Raw genomic sequence first — 17,500 nt, forward strand, 5'->3', positions numbered from 1 at the left:
AACTTTTTGGACCTGGCTGTGAAGGCTATTGGATGGGGACGACTTTCACACGTCTCAAAAGTACTCTGACTATATGGAGACTCTTTAAAAAAAGTTAAGAAAAAAATTATCAGATTTACTTTTTAAAAACTTTTTGAAATACTAGATACATTTTGTTATTCAATTACAGTTCAGTGGCATGTTGCATTGATTCCTGCAGTTGCATTTTTTTCTCTTAAGTCTTGTCTTTAGATTGTTCAAGTCGTGATAGTTTTTATTTGTTGTTGTAAGATGATATGATGTTTTGTGTGTTGGCATGCAGGTGTGTCCCTTATTAACTCTCTCCTTACCAGCCATTTTCAGGATTTTCCCCAAAACTTCACACCCAACTAACACAATTTTATATCACTCAAACACAATAGCAATAGGGAATGAGATTAGCGGAAGAGTAGCGTCCCTTGATTGGACGTCACCTTACAGAGAGAACGTCAAAATGGATTTGCGCATGCGTCTCTCTCGTCCTCGTTTTCGGTGAAGTGTCTCATGCCGCACAACCAACATGGCGTTCTCTCTCTAATAACCTTTCCGCTCATGACTTCCAATCAAGGGACGCTACTCTTCCCCTAATCTCATTCCCTACAAGTTCTTTTGCTTAATAATTTCTTTAGCAAAACATGCTTTACAACACATTGTTCATTTTCTTAAATTTTTTATGATGTACAAGATAAATTTGAAATTTAAAAAATGTTGGTTGTATCATAACGAATATGATGATTTTCCTATAGTTGGTAGGGAGAGGGTTAAAAACGCAACCCGCTGAAAGGATTATGCGAGTAAAATCAGGTTGAGCTTATATACATCAGGGACCCTCCCCCCCCTCCTCCAAAAAGATCAAACTTTTGAAAGAGAGAGGGCGTATGAACTTTGATCGGGAGGCCTTCTGAAAGCTCCTACACCCCCAGTATTCTTGTTTTTTATAATGTTCTAGTAGAGGGTTTGGGAGGGGGGAAACTTTTAAAAAAAGTCTGCCCCCCTCCCAAACCCCCTACTAGAGCAAGAATACTGGAGATGTAGGAGCTTTCGGAAGGCCTCCCCTTTGATCTTTGAACTTACTAGACTTCCTCATGACAATGACGTCACCACACTTGTCTCCATCGGTCAAATCGATCTCCGGCACGATAATGAGGATTCGTCGTTTTTTCTCAGGCCGGATCTTCCAGACACACTCCACGTTCACGGGGTAGTTCCCAGGGTAGTTGGGGCTCTCTAAGATCCCATAGTAGTCTCCCTTATATTGGCCGCAGGTTCGATCTGGAGAATAAGATGGTATGGATCTATCAAAAACTCAAACTCAAACTTTAGCGGGGACTTTCTAAAACAAAACACTTCTGCCCAAGGCAATAGAAGTTTATGGAGATAAAGATAAAGGGAGTAAGTCTGACTCATGAATGAACAACACAAAACAAACGACGTTTCGGCCTTTGGCTTTTTTCAAGTAAACACAAATGCTACCGGATCAGCACGTTGCCGTCGTGCACCCCCTCGTGGATCTTTACCTTGCAGTTGGTGAGGGGGCTTGAGGCACACGGGAGGGCAAAGGTGTAAATCCCGGTCGACCGTCACGAGACCATCCCGGGTATCGAGCCAACGAGCCACATGAGCTGCTCGCCCCGGTGTGTGACTAAATTTGATCCAAACCCGGTGCCCGAATAGCAGCCCTATCCCGGGCGCCACACTATTGTCCTTATGTCGAGTCCCAATCAGTCCCGTCAATGGCGAAGCGGTCTGCCGCCTAGCCAAATAATACCGCGTTCGTGTCGCCAGGGTCGTCGGCACGTCCGAGAAAAAAGCAAACGTCCCATGCATCAATCGATTCGCGGCCTGCCGATCGGAAAATGCGACGGCGGGGATGGCGAGCTGACGCGTATATTGTCCCTGAACGTCGAGAGCCAGAGTATGGCAAAAAATGAGCTTTTATCAAAGCTATTGGCCGTTCATTGCGTTGATATCCTCCTTTTACAGGAGACCCACCTTTATTCAGGCGCGCAATCTTCCCGATTCCAGATCTCAGGCTATACGGTGGTCCAACGCGAGGACACCTCGAGGCTCAAAGGAGGGGTTAGCGTTTACGCTAAAGAGCCATCGAAGGTAAGGGTCATTGAGAGCGTAACGGACAGCAATGGGGTGAACCGAATTTCCGTGGAAGTAGGTGGACTGTGTTTGCATAATATATACAAACCACCTAGAGCGACTTGGACTACACCACCGGTACCGGTGGTCAGCCATCCTTCCATCTGTCTGGGAGACTTTAATAGCCACCATCACGAATGGGGCTACCGAGACTGCAATGAGGCAGGAAGACAACTCCGCTCATGGATGGACTGTAATGATCTACACCTAGTGTACGATCCTACAGCCAAGGGTACCTTCCGGGGTACCCGCCATAAGAAGGAGTATACTCCAGACCTCACCCTCGTAACGAAAGGCGCGAACGGTGAACCGTTGCAGGTGAAGCGGACAGTCCTCGGGGACTTTCCGCATAGCCAGCACAGGCCGGTTCTTGTCACAGCTGGGGTGACAATACCGAGGGTGCAGTCTCTCCCACTTTGCAGATGGAATTTCAGGAAGGCTGACTGGGAGGAATTCAGTTCCTATATCGAGCAGGTCTGCCCTGCCATTCCTCCCAAGTCCAAGAATATAACCAGATTTAGTAGGCTACTGGTTAAGAGCGCTCAACGCTCTATTCCACGGGGCAAACGGAAATTCTACACCCCTTGCTGGACAGCAGAGTCGGAAGAGCTGTACCGAGAGTACCAGCAGACCCAGTCCCAGGACACAGCCGATAGACTACTCCAGTCTCTGGCAGAGGGAAGGAAGCAACGGTGGCAGGAGACCGTGGAAAGTCTCGACTTTACACACTCCAGCCGCCACGCTTGGCGTTTGATAAAGAAATTGGACCCAGATCGGAATTTCGCGAAGGCTGCACCGGAATGCGAGGCAGACACAATTGCCAAGAATATTAAGAACCGTAGCAAGCGGGTCCCTAATCAGGCTTTTGAGCGCGGTGTCCGCAAGGCGTACCGTACGATTTTGGACTCGCTACCTGCGGAGGAGTCGGACTGGACGGCCCCGTTCAGTCCCCGAGAAGTGGGTGCAGCCATTAGCGAAGTGAAGAACGGCAAAGCAGCTGGGATAGATGGTGTATATCCCGATATGGTGACGCATCTGGGCCCAGGGCACGGGCCTGGCTAGCAGAGGCAATGTCTGACATCCTTGCAAACGGAAAGCTTCCACAAGTGTGGAAGCATGCGAAGATAGTTGCCATCCTGAAGCCAGGGAAGCCGGCGAAGGAGGCAGACAGTTACAGACCCATATCGCTGCTGAGCTGTCTTTACAAACTGTTGGAGCGTGTTCTATTAAACCGATGGGGGCCGGTCCTAGACGCTGCCCTGCCACCTGAGCAGGCAGGCTTCAGGGAAGGGAGGTGCACCACGGAGCAGGTCATTGCCCTTACAGAGCATATTGAGCACGGGTTCGAGAGAAAACAGCAAACAGGTGCTGTGTTTATAGACCTATCAGCGGCGTACGATACGGTCTGGTGCGATGGGTTAATGCTCAAACTTGCAAAAATCATAAGGTGCAAAAAGACCTTGAAGTTGTTCTCTTCGATCTTAGGGGAAAGGCAATTCCACGTCGCGCTGGGAGACGTCACGAGCAAAGTTAGGAAATTGAAGAATGGGGTCCCTCAGGGGTCGGTACTTGCGCCAATGTTGTTTAACGTTTACATTAGCGATATGCCGAACACTTCCTCCCTGAGGCTGGGATACGCAGACGACTGGGCACTCGTTACTCAGAGTAAAGTGTGGACCCGTCTCGAGAGCGTACTCAGCGAGGACGTCACCAGACTCAAATCCTACTTTGACAAGTGGTACCTGAAGATGAACACTTCAAAAACCGTGGCCACTGCATTTCACTTATGCAGTGGTTGGCACACCCGTAAACTGAATGTCCTAGTCGGGGACCAGCCACTCCCATATGAGCCGCGTCCAAAATACCTAGGGGTGACGCTGGATCGCAGCCTTACCTATCGGGTTCATCTCGAAGGGGTTGCCCGGAAGATAGAGAAGCGGAATAGTCTTCTGAGGAAGCTGGCGGGATCGACTTGGGGCGCTAGCCAAGCGCTCCTGAGAACATCCGCCCTGGCACTATGCTATTCCACCGCGGAGTATTGCGCTCCAGTGTGGGGTAGAAGCAGAAACGTTGAGAAGGTGGATGTAAAACTTCGCAAGTCGATGCACATAGTGTCGGGAACGCTAGCAACAACCCCTAGAGAATGGGGCCCGGTGATGGCAGCGATCCAGCCCCCTGATGTCCGGAGGGAGACCATTACGGGAAACTGGCTGAGTAAGATCAAAGAGAGAGGGAATGGGGATACCCCTCTCATGCGCATAATGAACGGTGCCCCCGTTTCGAGCCGAAATAAGTCCCGGCAACCCTTGTACGCAGAATCCCTGACTACGGACAGAGCTGCACATACGAGATGGAAGTCGGTTTGGACGAATTCAATCCCTCGTGGGGGCGGGGACCTACACTCCTCTAAGCTTGGTGAGAAGTTGCCAGGCTTTGATACCAGTAAGAGGAGACACTGGGTAGCTGCGAATCGGCTTCGGTCGAGGAGCTGCCTAACGGCCGGTGCGTTACATCAGTGGGGTCTAACTTCCTGTCCTTTATGTCCACGCTGTGGGCAAGAACCCGAAACGGCAGAGCATCTAGTCGAAAGGTGTGTTGTGACGATGCTACCAGGCGGGTTCGCGACGGTGCACGAATGCGGACCGGACTTTGCTGATTGGGTCGATCGTCATAACATAATAGTGTGAACCATAAGAAGCTGCTGCCGTCGTGCAGGAGCTTGAGTGCCCCAATGACCCTGAAGGTGATACCAGCTTGGATGCAATCGTGCTGGGACAGCAACAGGATAGGGACCAGACGAAGGATGATCCAACCCGGCGTTCAGACAAGGCTTGCCTTTTCCTGATCCACACTTCTGATAATGAAAAGTACTTGAAAAAGGCCGAAGGCCGAAACGTCGTTTGTTTTGTGTTGTTCATTCGTGAGTCGATTTACTCCCTTTATCTTTATCTCCATTTTATTGACTCATTTAGGCACCTCTATTTATTTGTTCAATAGAAGTTTACTCCTGTATGACCTCAATCAAACCAATACTGTACTAAGTTTGTTCAGTCTGGGATCTATTCGATTAAAAAATAAATAATTTAAAAAATATTGAATAAATACAGAAGAGTGCAAAGAGCTACGATACAAATGACAACTCATTCATAATGGTCTTATCCGAAACAGCGACCAACTAGACTCTAACCCTTCTGTCTTGTGACATGACGTAAACGTTAGATGTCTTTAATGTTGCTCCAAGTGACGATATACAATGTGTTACCGATGGTTTGATTTAGTGGGAGGAATGTGTATCTGAGGTCTTCGAGATGTTGACACTCAACCGTTCATAATGGTTAAACAGATGCACATACAAAGAGGAAAGAGAAGAAAATGATATTTTAACTATAAAAATGCTCATCTTGAGCGAGAAGGCATTTTGTGTAGAAATTGAGGCAAATCAATAACTTGGTCTTCTTTTTATTATCTGATGGTCAAGCCCTTTCTACGTTTCTAATCTGCAAGCAATATTTCTCCCATCATCATCATCATCATCATCATCATCATCATCATCATCATCACCATCATCATCATCATCATCATCATCATCATCATCATCATCATATCATCATCGATCATATCATCATCTCATCATCATCATCATCATCATCATCATCAACATCAGCATTATCATCATCATCATCATCATCATCATCATCATCATTATCATCATCATCATCATCGTCGTCGTCGTTGTCATCATCATCATCGTCATCACAATACCTTTACACGATTCTGGAGATGTCGCGCCGGGAAAGTCTGTAGTGGTGTTACCAGGACATGCCTTGCAATATTCCTGCCCAGAAAGAGGCTGGTAGAAGCCACGCCCACATGTCACGCATGCGTGGCTCACTGTGCTATAGTACGATCCTGGCTTACATATAACTGTGAATAAATATTATGAATTTGTTGTATGAAATTGCAAAGAATACAATGTGTCCTTATAGCAATGTGTTGCGATGTGAAATGTGATGCTTAAAGACTGTGGTATGATTTAAAATTAAAATAATATGTCGATGATATAAGTAGAGGATTGGAAAGTTCATTAACTGCCAAGAATCAACATAACCACATAAGGAATACGAAATCAGCTGCTAAACCCATCCAAGTCAGCAGGGCCAGACCTCATACCAACTAGAATACTTAAATAATAGCCCCCGTTCCTGTGAACGATTTCCCAAGAATCCATGAACAAATGAACAGTGCCTACCAACTGGAAGCATGCCCTTATAACCCCAATCTATAAAAAGGGCAAATTATAGACCTGTATCTCCAACTTCAGTCCTTTGCAAGATATTAGAACACATTATATTCCATTCTAGCATGGAACACTACAACAAACACAACATACTAGTCAACCACCAGCACGGCTTCAGGAAAAAACGGTCATGCGAGATACAATTAATCAATAAAATAGAAGGAATTGTAAAATCACTAGACAACAAAAAGAAAATTGATCGCCTGATACTAGACTTATCTACAGCTTTTGAACCTGTACCACACAAACGATTACTATTAAAACTCGAGCAAAGCGATATTCGGAATATTGGGGGTATTGAAACACATCAGTCAGAGAATATGGAACAACAACCGCAAAATCTTCTACTTTGGTTCAAGGACTGGCTTTGCAATCGAACGTAACAATTTGTCATTGATGAAAACTCGAGGGAAAAATGTTAGGTCTTATCAAGAGTACCGAAGGGTACAGTACTTGGGTCTTTATGGTTCTTTATATTTATAAATGACCACGGAAATGAATTATGTTCAAAACAAGGCTTAAACTGTTCACCTTCTTTTCAGGACAATAGATAGTAGGTAGCGCAGAAGCACATAAACTTCAGAAAGATCTTGGTTCTCTCCAGACGTGGTCAGATACATGGCACATGAAGTTCCATCCATCAAAATGATATGTCATGTCAACATCAAACAAGAAAGAGCCTAATACTCACAATTATACACTGGACTGACCATCCCTTGCAACATGTTGACTCCATAAAATACCCTGGAGTTCTTCTCAATATAAAAACTTAAGTGGCAAACCCATATAGAACATATCACAGTAAAGGCAAGCAGGATGCTGGGGTTTTTCAAAAGGAACATAAACCAATGCCCAGGCGTACACAACACTTATCAGTCCAATATTAGAACATGCCAGCGCTGTGTGGGGCCTCTACACACAAAAAAATGCCATAGACAATATTGAAAAATTACAAAGAGCAGCTGCAAGATTCGCAACCGGATGCAAATCCAGAGACACGGGTAGTGTGACATCCTCCCTACAGTCACTTGAATGGAAACCACTGAAAAACCGACGAAGGTATTCTGTATTGTTACCTTACACAAAACTATCAACGACCCAAACTAACCAATCATCATCCCAAACTACATAAAAAGCAAATCAGATAGGTACGCTACACGTAGATCCAATGCATCACAATACATACAACCATTTACAAGAAAAGACACAGACACAAACACAGCTTTTCCCCCACGAACAATAAATGACTGGAATGTCCTGCTTGGAAACTTTCAAAACAGTGTTGAATGCATTTACTCGTCAAAGGAATCTGTGTCTGTTCCCAGTTTTGATTGGAGTGTAATAGAACATTTGTAGTGATGGGCCCGTGGGGCCTTTTGCAAATACAAATCATTGAAGATTGAAGATTGAAGAAGTATGTAACTTTATAGATCACAAGGAGCATTTTCAGGTCATCAGTCATATCACTTTTGTGCATTACGTCATCAGTCGACCTAAGATTCCTTGCGTACTACGTCATCAATCAGTCAGAATAGCCTTTTATCGGACTTGTTTCTCATTAAAAACAAAGCGAATCTATAATAAAAATCAAACTATAAGTAATTATTTGGTTAGTAGACTTACCCCTGGATATACATTGCGAAAAGTCTCTGCTGCCAGTCATCGTGGTGCTTAATCCGCCTCCACATGGCACACACGTGATTCGACCAAATTGAGGTTGGAACGTTCCAATACCACAATGCTGACACGGTTTGGTGCCGGTTTTTGAAAAGGTTCCTGGTTCACACATATCTATAAATTAATAGGAAAAAAATGATATACTACTACACGATAGATTTAAACTATCAAACAAGACAAACTGTCTAGATTTAGAATAATAACAAGATCCATTGCCTAGATTTAGAATAATAAACAAGACTCATTGCCTAGATTTAGAATAATATGACAAAAGACACAGAAAAAAAAGACAAAAAGCAAAAAAAAAAAAAAAAAAAAAAAAAAAAAAAAAAAAAAAAAAAAATAAAAAAAAAGGAATTACCAACAACAACAACAACAAAAATACTCAACAAAAAATAAAACAAAAAACAAAAACAAAAACAAAACACAACAACGACAAAAGACATCAAACATTCTCCATGCGAGAAAGACTGGGTGTCTGACAACGTGCAGTTATTTACAAGTCCAATAATCCAATTGTTATGATCTCGATGTTGTAATGGAGATTATATCAAATCAACGCAAGATTTTGTTCATTACAACAGTAATTAATCAAACCCATATTTGCGGTCGGTTGTCAGACCTGGACACATTTTCATAACTAGCAACAAGCATCGAACATACCATAGCAATCTTCCAAAGCAGCGGCAGCTTCTCGGCCAGATCCTTGGATTCTATTAGGGCAGATCTTACATTCCAATTGGGCATTTCCATCCTGGAAGGTGCCTTTGGAACACGGCTGGCAAGTTTTTGTCTTCTTATCAAAGGATGTACCAGGAAGACAACCGACTGGAAAGGGTAAAAATATTATGTTAACTATCACGTAGGTACAAAATGATAGAGCAGAGAGGATATAATTGACAAAAAAAAAAGTTGTTTACCCAATTGAAATTCCGGTTTCGAAACGTGGCTATACCAAAAGAACTTACACGTTCGAAAATCAATTGGACTGAATAATAACGGGATTTTATTTAAATAAATTGAAAAAGATTTGAAGCCGCTAGGTTCAGTCAAGAATTCTTCTGCCCCCCCCCCCCCCCTCTGTTTTCCTAGCAGTAACTGTTTGAAGTTTCAAACTAAACATGCTAAAATATTAATGATTCAAAAAATGCCATTAATATTGAATTTTGTGTCTTAAAATAATGTATGAATGAGTATTGACAATGTTTCATAATAGGAATAGATGTTTTCTGGTACTTTTCTTCATATATGTCTCTCCCTTTTCAAGTAATATATTTTCTCTCAGAGAATCTGCAATGTAATGTGTGATGTACAATAGTTTGTTTCTTATGTTTTAAGGACATTTACAGTACACAAGTCCGTTTTAAAGGCATTTTAATAACATGATATGATATGATTTAACTGAAAAACTGGGTCTGTCAGAATTGGCAGAACATTTAATTTTATGATTGATTATCCCAGCAATTGCTAATATCTGTACAACGTTGCAGAAATGTTACATGGACCTCATGCCTCAAAGGAACTACATATGATGTGATAGACTATCCCAGCAATTGCTACTGTCTGTACAACGTTACAGAAATGTTACATAGACCTCATGCCTCAAAGGAACTACATATGATGTGATAGACTATCCCAGCAATTAATACTGTCTGTACAACGTTACAGAAATGTTACATGGACCTCATGCCTCAAAGGAACTACATATGATGTGATAGACTATCCCAGTGATTGCTACTGTCTGTACAACGTTACAGAAATGTTACATGGACCTCATGCCTAAAAGGAACTACATATGATGTGATAGACTATCCTAGTGATTGCTACTGTTTGTACAACGTTACAGAAATGTTCCATGATTGATGTGGTGAGTCACAAATCGTTTATTCCTAATACAGTGTCGGGGATCTCTATAGCTCAGTTGGTAGAGCACTCGCTTCATTTACAAAGGGATCGAGATCATTCCCCATGTCCACGCAGCAGGGATTCGGTAACTGGGTCTAATAGAACTGGTGGAAAGTTCTTTGCAAGCTATCCAAAGGGTAGCAAACAGATTAACTCCGGTTCCACCGGCCTAATTAATAGCTCCGAGGGACTAAAAAAATACAGTGATGATACTCACCACAGGTTCCGTTGATGAGCTCTGTTCCGTCACGGCATTCGGATACAATGCGTTTGTCGGTCTTTAGACTTTTCTTGACAGCTTTGTAGTCCCTTCCGTCTATTCTTTATATCGTGAGAGTAAAAAAGGAAATCAAAGTTTAATATGGGGTAGAATGATTTCATAAAATCCAGTGTACCATACTGGGTGTCTTGTTGTAAAATCCTTTTTGGACCGAGTTCTTTCTGACTTAGCATTCTCTCTCTCTCTCTCTCTCTCTCTCTCTCTCTCTCGCTCTCTCTCTCTCTCTCTCTCTCTCTCTCTCTCTCTCTCTCCACACAGAGGATGATGAGAGTGCGTGATAATATATATATATATATATATATATAATATATATAATATATATAAATATATTTATATATTATATATATATATATATATATATATATATATATAATTAACATATTTAGACGCAGACAGATACCTATATAGATAAATAGACATACATATGGAGAGAGAAATAATGAAAGAAAGAAAGAAGGAGAGAGAGAGAGAGAGAGAGAGAGAGAGAGAGAGAGACAGAAAGAAAGAAAGAGATAGATAGAGAGATAGATAGATGGAGAGAGAGAAAGAGAGAGAGAAAAATGAGAGAGAGAGACACACACACATACACACACACACACAGAGAGAGAGAGAGAGAGAGAGAGAGAGAGAGAGAGAGAGAGAGAGAGAGAGTAGCGAAATAAATGATACACTTTTCATCTGTATATCTTCATCATTGACGAATACATACCTAACTATAAACTTTCTCCGCTTCACTTGCTGTCTCAATTTCTTGAAAGCCCTCATAAATCTTTTTTTGTTTCTTTGAGTTGAACAAAATGCATCACATGTATCTAGAGACAAATTGAATTAATTGATTTAATTCAATGTTCATCTTATGATGGAAAGAAGAAATCAATTCAGTTAATATAAATACAAAAATTTGGCACTTATAAACTGAAATTTAGGAGAGTATACATACAACTTCTAACTGAACCTATGAGAGGAGTTTAATCTGTAAAATACTTAAACATTAGGGATACATACATTCATTTTGTAACACTAGTGGAGAATCCGTCATTTTGCGACGAAATAATGGCTATTAAGAAAAGTCACTCATCTATTTTAATTGACATACTATTGTATTGAAATTAACATATATATCCAGACTAATATCGAGACAAATCTTTTGAGCCCCATCAACGATCAAAATCAGTCCGATAATAAAGTCTGTAGGTGCGTGAACATGAATCCGGCAGCAGTGTGGCCAGATATGGATTTCCAACGTCAAATAACCTATACATTCATTACGCCCGAGAAAATTTAATAAATTTATCTTTTGAGGCGAGGGTTATAGAATTATACTAGGTTAAAAATAGGTTTGAAAGTTACTCCTATCTATATCAATCTGTAAAAAAATAGCTTTATAATTTTTTAGATTTGCCAGTAATTCTGTGCTCGTTGACAAAAATTGAACATGGACTGTATGGAATATATGATACATGGTAAACCCTGCCAAGTAAATATCACATTGTATGGAATATATGATACATGGTAAACCCTGCCAAGTAAATTAAATATCACATTGTGTGGAATATATGATGCATGGTAAACCCTGCCAAGTAAATATCACATTGTATGGAATATATGATACATGGTAAACCCTGCCAAGTAAATATCACATTGTATGGAATATATGATACATGGTAAACCCTGCCAAGTAAATATCACATTGCATGGAATATATGATACATGGTAAACCCTGCCAAGTAAATATCACATGATCAGACTGTTAGAAAACGACGAATCACCTGAAATTTTCTTTGGTTTCATCTCCAGACCAAACTCAGCTGTCATGATATATTTCTTGGATCGTCTCATTAGTTTCTTAAACTTCTTTCTCCTCGTCCCACACACCAAGTCGAAGTAATTCACTTGACAACGGTTGCTGCATTTAAATTTCTTTTCAGCTGTTTGGAGAGAGATGTTATAATTTGGTTGTAAACATAAACAGATATAGATAGTGTGCGCTTAACTAAGCAGCTCACAACATTGCCATCCGGAAGTATAACGGACCAACATACAAAACTATGTGTAACTATGAACATTTATAGTCTGGTTAATACAGTTTAGTGAGAATTACTCATGAACGCGGATGGCAAAAAACAATAACAAAGGTCTGAGATGAAATTATTTTTGTTCTATCTATACCACCAGTTGGGTGTCTAGTTATCACACGATTTTCTTGATCATATTATAAACGTTTAAGTTTACACGCACAGGATTGTGATACGTGGAGACAGCTTACCGCCAACGTGCTCAAGAGCACAGGCCACGATGGATGATGAAGTTTACACATAGTTTTCTATGTTGGTTCTATTGATCAAGGGGTAGAACAGATGGTTTATTACTTAGACGCGTACCACCGAAATTAAACATGTGTAGTTTTCTATGTTTACCAATCACTGCCATTGTTTACATTCTGCCGACTGTTCGAGAGGCGTGGTTATCTAGGTATCTTCTGTTTACAAACAACAAGCTATATTTGTCTGAAGGTGTGTCACAAATCCCAGGTTTTGATTGGTCAAAAATCTACAACTAGGTGCACATCGCTGATTAACTATCTTGCGATCCAAAAACGATAAAATTTACATCAATATCATTCATTTTTTATCTTTATCATACCGTTGAGAGCAGTAGTCAAGTTCACTCTTGCTTCCTCTAGGCTCCGTTCGTCAACGTCACATGACTCGCGCAGTATGACCAGCTTCGCCATTCTTTTGTAACTTGGAGGAACAATGTGTTCTGTTAAGTAAAAGTTTATTTTATTTAGATGAAACTTCCAAAACCTCATCATCACACTTGCCCTTTTCGCCCTGTGCCAGGTAAAAGCATTTTTTACATGCAGCTATGTGGTCTTGTGGTATGACACTCGCTTTCGGATCGGAAGGTCCTGGGTTTGAGCCTTGCTCGGCGCATAGTTGAGTCCTTGGAAAAGACTCTTTACTCACATTCTCTCACCGCACTCAGGTGTAAAACGAGTACCTGGCCGTTGTCTTTGTCTTAAAAAATTATAATATCGCCTAACAGGTTGTTAAGTGTTGCTGTTGGCCAGGGACACCTTGTAAAGCGCTTTGAGCACATTTAGTGGATATTGCCCTATATAAAAGCTCAATTAAAAAATATACATCATCCCGAGAAAAATGTAATTTCTTGACATTTACCTAGAACTTAAAAGATAAATCACAGGTCTTGTTTGCTCATAGAATATAGAACAAAAGTTTTGAAACTTAAAATTTTCTCACGTGATTCTAAGGGGTCCAATAGGGTGTTAACTCCTCTTCTCTGTGGATGTAACTGAGCAAATTTAGAAAATCACCTCCTGGAATGATGATGATGATGATGATGATGATGATGATGATGATGATGATGATGATGATGATGATGATGATAGTAATAGAAATAATGACGATAAAATAATGATGATAATGATGATAATATTATGTAATATTAGAAGGCAATAATGATGATGACACTGTCAATATTACTAATAACATCTACTCGTAGTAGGTGCCACATTTACTTACTAGAACATTCAGGCAGCGTATCGTTGGTCAGGCCAAGCCATTCATATTTGGTTGAAGGCCCACACGTGATATTGATCAATTGTGTGTCCATGACCTTTCGCCCCGAGATCAGGTAACCTTTGCCCTTGCAGGACACGGAGCAGCTCTGGTCTCCTCGGGATGAGGACCTACAAGTCATGTCAATGTCTGGGCGGGGCTTCAGCTTGGTACATTCTCTTGCGTCTTTGGGATTGAAACAGAGATTAGCTAAAACGGGGTCTAAGCTATTAGAATAAGCTGTGAACTCAAAACAAAAGTTCAAGTTCAACGACTTTATCTGCAAAAGGCGGATTGCCCATCATTGCAGATCTACCAATTGACCTATCGGTACCCCAAGGTCATATATAACAACTTCGATAAAGATCTTCTTACAGATCACGAAAACAGTTTTGGGCTTAAATCCCTTCTTTAGCCATCAACTAAAAATTAAAACAATAAACAGCCTTATAATAATAAAATAATAATAATAATAATAATAATAATAATAATAATAATAATAATAATAATAATAATAATAATATAATATAATAATAATAATAATAATAATAATATAATAATAATAATAATAATAATAATAATAATAATAATAAAAATATATATAATATAACTCTGAAAACTAATAAGCTATCTTAACAACCAGACTACTATGGCTAAACATACTCATTACGCAAACATTCACACACACACACACAACCACACACACATACATACACAACACACAACACAACCCAGACCTATCTTGCTTCTCATACCATCTACTAAAGAGGAAACAGATATGTTTTAAGCGAACGTTTAAAAATAGACAAAGACTCTTTTTCACAAATTCTCTGTGGTAAGACGTTCCAAACAGAGGATCCGACATGAGAAAAGGATCTCATTCCAGCATTTTTCCGTATTCGAGGGACAACTAGTTTGGTGGAATCACTGGCCGAACGTAAGGGGCGGGGCTTTGAATATCTTTCAATTAGTTCTGAAAGGTATGAAGGGGCAGTACTTTCAAGACAACGATACACTAAAACACAAGCTTTTAATTTAATCCCTCTCTCAACAGGCAGCCTATGCAGGTCATGAAGCAGAGGTCTGGCAGAATCGCACCTACGTTTCATGAGTACTAGTCTGGCAGCGCTGTTTTGGACAATCTGAAGACGTCTCAGATTATATTGCGAAACGCCAAACAACAGAGCATTACAATAATCCAATTTCGGTAGTACGAGGGACACAACCAGGTGTTTGGTCACATCCTCAGGCTAAAATACGTCTAATGGAAGCAATCTTTTTTAGTTGGAAAAAGAGAGATCTAACCAAATTTTTAATCTGCTGCTCCATCGACAGTCCAGAGTCTAAGAATGTGCCAATGTTTTTCACTATGTCAACAATTTGAATGGAGGCATCCCCCAGCTTCAAATCTGTTTCACTTTTCCACTTCGTGTTCCCCACATACAGCACCTCCGTCTTATCATCATTCAGTTTCAGTCTGCTCTCATCCATTAATTTCTTAACACTTTGGATACAATTCTTACTGTTGGCTGATACTTCTTGTAAATGTCTCGCATTGGAGACGCAGTAAATCTATAAGTGCATAATATAAAAAGGACTCACCGATACAATCGTGTTTATTTGGGTGGAGTTTGAATCCAGGCACACACGAACAAATGTATCTCCCTTCCGTGTTGGTGCAACTATGAGCACATCCGCCATTACGGTCAGAACATTCATTTTTGTCTAATTAGAAAAAGAAAAATGAAAAAAATATGTAAAAGTAGAAATAAAACAAAAACAAAGATAAAAACAAAACAAACAAACAAACAAAACAAACTTTAACATTAGACGTTAACCATGAAGAATCAGTATATTGTGCGGCTATGCGGTCTTGAGGTATGGCACTCGCCTTCGGATCGGAAGGTCCTGGATTCGAGTCCCGCTTTGAGCGGTGAGAGAATGTGAGTAAAGAGCCTTTTCCAAGGACTCAACTATGCGCCGAGTGAGGATCGAACCCAGGACCTTCCGATCCGCAAGCGAGTGTCATCCCACTAGACAACATAAATTAAATGCTGGTTGTCAAAACAGATCATACATTCTCTCGCTTTTACGCTCCGTAATCATAAGAATCGGCCTATTTATTCTGCTACTATAACAGTTATGCCACCTTATGATTCATTATGTAACATATTCATGGGTGGTCCTCCAGCGGACTGACTGCACACTTCCAAGGAGTTTTGAATCGGGAGAGAGGAAGGTGTGACATCACCACTTCTGCTTTTCATTGAGAACAGCCTCTACTAATAGATAAACGTATTGACCATTTAACCCTCTCCTTACCAGCCATTAAAAAAATTTTCCCCAAAACTTCACACCTCCCCACCTAACACAAAAACAGACAATTCTTACTCAATCAGAACAGCAACAAGCACATTCTATATATAATATTGTTCAACAATATGAGCTCTTTTACAGAATGTCGTTTTTATAACTAGATCTACAGCAAAAAGAAATGAAATCTGAATGAGAAAAGTGACGGTTGCATCGTAACAAATGTGACGATTTTCCAATAGGTGGTAAGGAGAAGGTTTAAGAAACTTGCACAACCTGCACAATGTGTAAGTCCAAACTTCTGATATCCTCTGTTACAATGACACATGAAAGAACCAGGCGAGTTGACACATCGATGATCACATGTCGTTTTCAGCTGGCATTCGTCGATATCTGAATGGGATGAAGTCATTTGAAGAGTAAAACAGAGATATTACATCATGGTAAAAGTAACCATTGGTAATCTAATACAACGTATTAATTTGTATTAATCCGTTAGAATACCAAATGTTATAAAGTTGAGTAGCTTCTTATTGTGTATTGTTTTTCTTTTGGAAAAAAAAAACAACAAAACAAAAAAACTCTTGGTATTTATCAAACAACTCTACCTGACCATGATTTTAGCATGTTGCGTGCCAATAATGGAAAGATGCAAATACCAGGAAGTTTTAAAAAAAAGATAAATAAAGGGCGGCTCAACCTGCCTTATGCATTCGGCATCTAACTGATGGGCACAAATGTGTAGATTACCCAAAAATTACTTCTACATAAAAATTATTTGCAAATTAATCTCAACAAAACTTAATATGAAAATCATAAAATATCTATACTTATTGGAATTGATTACAAATATGTTTGAGTTTTTGTTGTTGTTGTTGCTGTTGGTGTTGATTTTATCTTTTTTTTTTCAAACCCTTGGACTATACAGCCCTTATCTACGTGAAAGATTTATTAGTTATCTTTAATCTCATATGAACCAGCCTGCGGGCTCAAATCACAACATTCTAAATTGCTTAGCATTCCAAAATTCATGTCAAAAACAATAACGATACGTATTGAATTGTAATTGTAAGCTTCAACTTATCAGACGAAGACACATACTGTGGATTTTCTGGTTTCCCCTTTATCAACAAAACACAATGAATAAAACTCTAAGGACGAATGAAATATCTCAGGGGAAACCCGAAACACCCACAATATCTCTCTTCGTCTAATAAATTGATGCTTACTATTCAATACTTATCATTATTTTTTTCCTTATAGCTTCAAGCAGCAAAA

General features: G+C 40.3%; 1 protein-coding gene across 2 annotated transcripts in view; it reads right to left on the bottom strand.

Annotated features, from left to right (window-relative positions):
- Window positions 1-17,500, bottom strand: part of LOC144978217 (signal peptide, CUB and EGF-like domain-containing protein 1) — a 96,183-nt gene that overhangs the window by 3,182 nt on the left and 75,501 nt on the right. For both annotated transcript variants that reach the window (XM_078924009.1, XM_078924010.1), the window contains 12 exons: window positions 16,499-16,615; window positions 15,512-15,634; window positions 13,874-14,095; window positions 12,972-13,091; window positions 12,098-12,256; window positions 11,038-11,140; window positions 10,266-10,369; window positions 8,807-8,971; window positions 8,090-8,257; window positions 5,932-6,093; window positions 1,093-1,290; window positions 1-82 (listed from right to left, as the gene is read on the bottom strand). The exon at window positions 1-82 is cut by the window's left edge and continues 71 nt beyond it. In XM_078924009.1, the coding sequence (XP_078780135.1) occupies window positions 1-82; window positions 1,093-1,290; window positions 5,932-6,093; window positions 8,090-8,257; window positions 8,807-8,971; window positions 10,266-10,369; window positions 11,038-11,140; window positions 12,098-12,256; window positions 12,972-13,091; window positions 13,874-14,095; window positions 15,512-15,634; window positions 16,499-16,615 (1,723 nt within the window). The remainder of the gene's footprint in view (window positions 83-1,092; window positions 1,291-5,931; window positions 6,094-8,089; window positions 8,258-8,806; window positions 8,972-10,265; window positions 10,370-11,037; window positions 11,141-12,097; window positions 12,257-12,971; window positions 13,092-13,873; window positions 14,096-15,511; window positions 15,635-16,498; window positions 16,616-17,500) is intronic.

The sequence above is a fragment of the Berghia stephanieae genome, chromosome 8 (assembly GCF_034508935.2).
Source record: "Berghia stephanieae isolate SIO BIC M18660-M18661 chromosome 8, UCSD_Bste_1.3, whole genome shotgun sequence".
NCBI classification, from domain to species: domain Eukaryota; kingdom Metazoa; phylum Mollusca; class Gastropoda; order Nudibranchia; family Aeolidiidae; genus Berghia; species Berghia stephanieae.